At 37.4% G+C, this 6000-nt stretch overlaps 1 protein-coding gene across 4 annotated transcripts in view; it reads right to left on the bottom strand.

Moving 5' to 3' along the window:
* Positions 1-960: 960 nt before the first annotated feature.
* CFAP95 (cilia and flagella associated protein 95) overlaps positions 961-6000 on the bottom strand; it is an 85359-nt gene continuing 80319 nt past the window's right edge. For all 4 annotated transcript variants that reach the window (XM_063787759.1, XM_016960937.3, XM_016960938.4 and 1 more), the window contains one exon: positions 961-1234. In XM_063787759.1, coding sequence (XP_063643829.1) covers positions 1052-1234 — 183 coding nt within the window. In that variant the 3' untranslated portion in view covers positions 961-1051. The remainder of the gene's footprint in view (positions 1235-6000) is intronic.

Raw genomic sequence — 6000 nt, 5'->3', positions numbered from 1 at the left:
AATCAAATAAAACTGTAGCCTTACATGAAGAGGAAGCGAAAGAGGTCCGCCACCCCCATCCCCCTCCTGCCATGCAAGAACAGGGCAAGAAGGTAACAATCTTAGCAATTGTTTTGACTCACCTTATTTTACAGAAATTTATTTTTGCATGGTTTTGGAGGCTGAAAAGTCCAAGATCAAGGTTCTGGCAGGGTTTATTTCTGGTGATGGCTCCCTTCCTGGCTTGCAGACTTCTTTGTTGTTTAAGCCACCCATTCTATGGTATTTTGTTACGGTAGACCCAGCTGACCAATACAGCAGACTACTTAAATCTCCATGGACCTCTGTTTGCTCATCTGTAAAATGTGAGGGTAAGTCAAAACAATGGCTAAGATTTCTTCCAAATCTAACACTAGATGACTAGATTTCCCATCAAACCCCTAGAGTTTCACAAAGATTCTATCTGCACCTCTGCTATCCATATATTCAAAAGGTCTTAACTTGAATAAGGAAAAATGTCATGCAAAATAAATAATCCACAATGAAACTAGCTACCACAGATAAATAGAAATTTATAGATACCAATTTCCCCCTCAAAAAAAAAATCACATACATACTCAGCATTATTATAGGGCCAGTGTTGCCTAAACTTCGGCCATTTAAGTTTTATGTCAACCTATATATTTATTCACTTAAAATTTGTCTTCTGTGGAATTTAAGTTGGCCTACTTTTTTATAATTAGCCACACCCTAAGCAATCATAAGCTTGACTGTGCTAGTTTTATGTGTTTTTCTAATAATTATTAAAACAAATACATAATCCATAAAATAATGTTTCACTAAATACCATCTAGAATTGTGTAGCATGCTCTCAGCAAGACACACAATAAACTTCGGAAAATACCAGAGTAGCTTATGAAAATAAGGATATAAACACTGGTCCAGAAAATAAGACTTTCTGCTTAAAGGAATCTACTATAGTAACACTTCCATTATATTTATTAAGATAGAAAATCATCAACTGCTACATCCATTTTTCATTAGTCAGAGATGCTGATTCTATACATTATTTTTAAATTGGCATGATAGGCCCACTAGTCAAGGGATAGAGTTTCCGTTTTACATCTGAATTAGCATAAATCCCACTCTCATCATGCCAAGTGTTGATGCCAAATCTTTTAGAACCATTTAGATCCGTGAACTGAGAACGGCATTTTCTGTGGACTATGGAATAATCATCTTGACAGGGATAAACCTATGGGGGAAAAAAGAGAAATAATATTTAATAACTGAAATATGTAAAAAGAAGTAATCTTCAAAAGTGTATTTTTCATATATTATTCTTATGATTGAAGGTTAATTTTTAACAATTGATTAATTTGTTCTCTCAAATAGCAAATGTTTCAATTTAAAAAATGGCTATTGCATTCATAATTACTTCAAAGCCCAAAAAAAGAATATAATTCATGGTTGTTTATAAAACTAAAAAGTTACTACACATGTAAAATTTTTCTAAACCACAAATACACAGCATAAAGAACAATTTAAATTTTATGATCATATATATGACCAAAACAATTATAATTTAATTACAATTCAACACCTTTTAAAAATATGTTATAACCATTGCAAAGAATAATATCTTGGGTTATATCTTTAATAATTGTTACCAAGTCATACTTCCCATGACACTGGTAAATGCCAAGCTCTGACACATTGCTGTAAGAATTTACCTCAACATAACCCAGTGTAGTGTTTAAGATGTTTATCCTTAGGCCACTTCAGAAAAGCTTCATTGTAATAAAACAAGATATTATCATTGACTATTTCCCAAAGGATATATTGATTCTTTCCAATTACACCAAGGGTAATGGCAGACATGGAACATAAAGACTTTTAACTGATTATCTAATTTCTGCTTTAAATTGGCTCTAATTTTAAAGCACTAGGACAATGTTGAAATTAAATCACCAAAGCTATAAAACAAGGAAAGAACACCAAAATAGTTACAATCTTAGATGGGTTTTGTCAAAAATAATTGAAAATTTTCATCATATATTCAACCTTAATAGTGTCCACGTATTTATTGAGTGCCTATTATGGGTTAGGCACAAGTATTGAGTGTTTATATTTTTTAATCCATAACTGGGCTCTGAGGTATGAATTATTACACCCACTTTACACGTAGAAATGATGATTTGCTTAAAATCTCAAGAGAGAATTTAAAGAAAGTCAGTAATAAGCGACTAAGCCAGGACTACAGATTAGATCTATCTGACTATAAAACTCATTATCCCTCCAGAACCCTAACAAAACCTTTATCAATTAAGAGATGAAAATAAATATCAACTATAAAATTGCAGAGCTACATAATATCTGTGTCACTGTTCTGTGTAGTTTGGGCTTTTGCTTTTGTCATTCGGGCTATTTCTTCAGGTGTTATGGTTGGTTGCTTGGTGGGTAGGTCAAATAGAGGTCCTTTAAATGAGATTTGAGCATCACTGGCCAAAATGTTCCCTCAAAGGGAGGTGAGATCTTCTCATTCCCATCCCTGCTGCAGTCAAACTGAAGAGAGCTTCAAATACAGCGTCTATGGGCTCCTTCAGCATTTCATAGGCAGAGAGAAGGATTTTTATGAGGTGAGTGACAAGATGAAATGTGCTGTTCTATGAAAGTGATTCTGGTAGCAGAAGCATTAAAGACTAGAGGAGGAAAAAACTGGATTCTGAAACAGTGATTAGAATTGGATCTCAATCATTCACATGTCATCAATTACATGAATAAACAAACACGGTCTAGACATACACTAAAATATTATTTGTCAACAAAAGGAATAAAATACTGATACATGCTACAGAATTGAAAGACCCTGAAAACATTATGCTAAGAAGCGAAACCACATATTGTACAACTTCTTGTATTAAGTATGCAGAATAGGCAGATTCACAGAGACAGAAAAGTATACTGGTGATTGACAGGAATGGGATGATGGGAAGGAATGGGGAGTGACTGTTAATAGGTACTGAGTTTCCTGGGGTGACAAAAATGTCCTGAAATTGATTGTGGTGGTGATTGTACAATCCCATAAATATACTAAAAAATCACTGAATTGTACACTTTAAAAGGGTGAGTGTTATAGTATGTGAAATTATATCTCAGTGAAGCTGTTATTAAAAAAAGAATGGGCCAGGCACAGTGGCTCACTCCTGTAATCCCAACACTTTGGAAGGCCAAGGTGTGAGGATCACTTGAGGCCAGGGGTTTGAGACCAGCCTGGGTAACACAGTGAGACCATGTCTCTATAAAATATAAAATTAGCTGGGCATGATGACACGTTCTTGTAGTCCCAGCTACTCGGGATGCTGAGGTGTGAGGATCACTTAAGCCTAGGTAGCTGAGATTGCAGTGAGCCATGATCATGACACTGCCCTCCAGCCTGGGCAACAGAGCAAGACCCTGTCTCAAAAGAAAAATGCATTGGAAAAAGCAATTCTGACATTAGAAAAACTAGTTAAGAGACTGTTGCCTGTTAATCCATGTTGGTTACATGGGGTTCCTCTCATTCTCAGTGCTGTGTTGGTAAACCAGCTCTAAAAAATTAAAATTGTAATATTTGCCAATTTCTGTGGCATAAATACTCCCACTAAAGCTAACTTGAAGTTACCAGAGTGAGGTCAGTGAACACTGAAGAAGAGGTGAGCATAGTTAGCTCATGGCAACTGTTAAGAGCTGGCTCCAGCTCACCCATGAGTCCGCTTCTCCCATTTTCCAGGGTGTAGCAGGGATGTGGTTTGAGTAGGACTGATCCCAGTCCCAGGTCTAGGAGCAGAATCTAATTGGCTGACGATAATCAGAATAGTGGCATCTCATTCTCAATGACAGTAATAGGTTCAGTGTTAGGCATGTGACTTAAATTGGTCCAAACAGATTAAAGCCCAGGACTTCTGTTCAATGGTTCATGTGAAAGAAGTTCTTTTTCCACGATTGGACATAAATGAAGAAGCATCTATCCCAGGGTGCAGTTTGTAGCTCTCCTATAACCAATCTAGCATGACACCAACACCATAAAAGTCACATCTGACAATCAGTAAGAAACACAATAGCATTACTATATCAATCCTTTCCTGAAGTCTGACTTTTTAGAACATGGAAGCCAGTAAATTGCTTTTATAGTCTGACCCAGTTTGAGCTGGATTTTGTACATCTTATTAAAAGCATCCTAACATACACCTGAATAATCTACAATATTGGAACACTGAGGTACTTGGAATCAGAGCAAATAAATGGGTGAAAACCAAGGGAGCAGGGCATATATGAAAAGTAGGAGTGAAGGAAAACAGGAAATTTGTGACAAAGCATACAACTAGGAATCAGAAACATGCAAACATGAAATAGGAGAACAAGGCGGGTATTCAAAAATTAGAACAACTTACTAGAAACCTAGAGGGTATAATTATTATAAGAAAGCAGAGAGAGTATGCTTTTCAAAGTTTAACACAAAAAGCATGAAATAGAATAGGAAAAAAAAAACAGATATACCAAGAACAACCTTAAAAAACCTTACTATTGACTGCAGCTCAGAACCAAGGCAAAATTGGTATTGTGGGAATCCTGGACAAGAAAGTTGCTTGGTATACCACTCAAGTCAATAAAGCGGGTAATAACTGGAAAATTATTCATGTGTTTTCCTCTTTCCATGTATATAACCACCGATTTGTACTTTGTTTCAGAAAAACACCAACCAAAGAGAAAAGTCATACCAGCTTCTAACATACAAAATAGGATTTTTGAGCAAGACAATATCCTTGTAATCCAACTCACAGTTTTGAGGACTTTAGAATGTCAGTGATCAAACCTGGGAGATTATAGAGTTCTCCAAATGGGTAGAGAAAATATCCTTTGCTATGAAGGCTTAGAGAAGAGTTGAAATGAAGAGGAGGAAGATAGGGAAGAACCTGTCAAGGGAATTGTGAGAATTAAAAAAACAAAGGGGAAGGGAAAGCAGAAAGGGCCAACATTATGTCCCAATTTTCCCATCCCTGGGCTTTAATCAGGCAAAGTCCCTTTGACCTAAATAGTGAATGGTACACTAGACGAATGAGAATGATGGCAAAAAATACATAGGATCTCTTTGTAGATTCTGGATATTAGCCCTTTGTCAGATGAGTAGATTGCAAAATTTTTTTCCCATTCTGTAGGATATGAACAGACACTTCTCAAAAGAAGACATTTATGCAGCCATAAAACACATGAAAAAATGCTCGTCATCACTGGCCATCAGAGAAATGCGAATCAAAACCACAGTGAGATACCATCTCACACCAGTTAGAATGGTGATCATTAAAAAGTCAGGAAACAACAGGTGCTGGAGAGGATGTGGAGAAATAGGAACACTTTTACACTGTTGGTGGGAGTGTAAACTAGTTCAACCATTGTGGAAGTCAGTGTGGCGATTCCTCAGGGATCTAGAACTGGAAATACCATTTGACCCAGCCACCTCATTACTCGGCAAATACCCAAAGGATTATAAATCATGCTGCTATAAAGACACATGCACACGTATGTTTACTGCAGCACTATTCACAATAGCAAAGACTTGGAACCACCCCAAATGTCCATCAATGATAGACTGGATTAAGAAAATGTGGCACATATACACCATGGAACACTATGCAGCCATAAAAAAGGATGAGTTCATGTCCTTTGTAGGGACATAGATGAAGCTGGAAACCATCATTCTGAGCAAATTATCGCAAGGACAAAAAACCAAACACCGGCCGGGCGCGGTGGCTCACGCCTGTAATCCCAGCACTTTGGGAGGCCGAGGCAGGTGGATCACGAGGTCAGGAGATCGAGACCATCCTAGCTAACAAGGTGAAACCCCGTGTCTACTAAATATACAAAAAATTAGCCAGGCGTAGTGGCGGGCACCTGTATTCCCAGCTACTCGGGAGGCTGAGGCAGGAGAATGGCGTGATCCCAGGGGGCGGAGCTTGCAGTGAGCCAAGATCGCGCCACTGC

The sequence above is a fragment of the Pan troglodytes genome, chromosome 11 (assembly GCF_028858775.2).
Source record: "Pan troglodytes isolate AG18354 chromosome 11, NHGRI_mPanTro3-v2.0_pri, whole genome shotgun sequence".
Taxonomy (NCBI): domain Eukaryota; kingdom Metazoa; phylum Chordata; class Mammalia; order Primates; family Hominidae; genus Pan; species Pan troglodytes.
The sequence above is the reverse complement of the archived record's forward strand: the minus strand, read 5'-3'. Positions and strand labels throughout refer to the sequence as shown.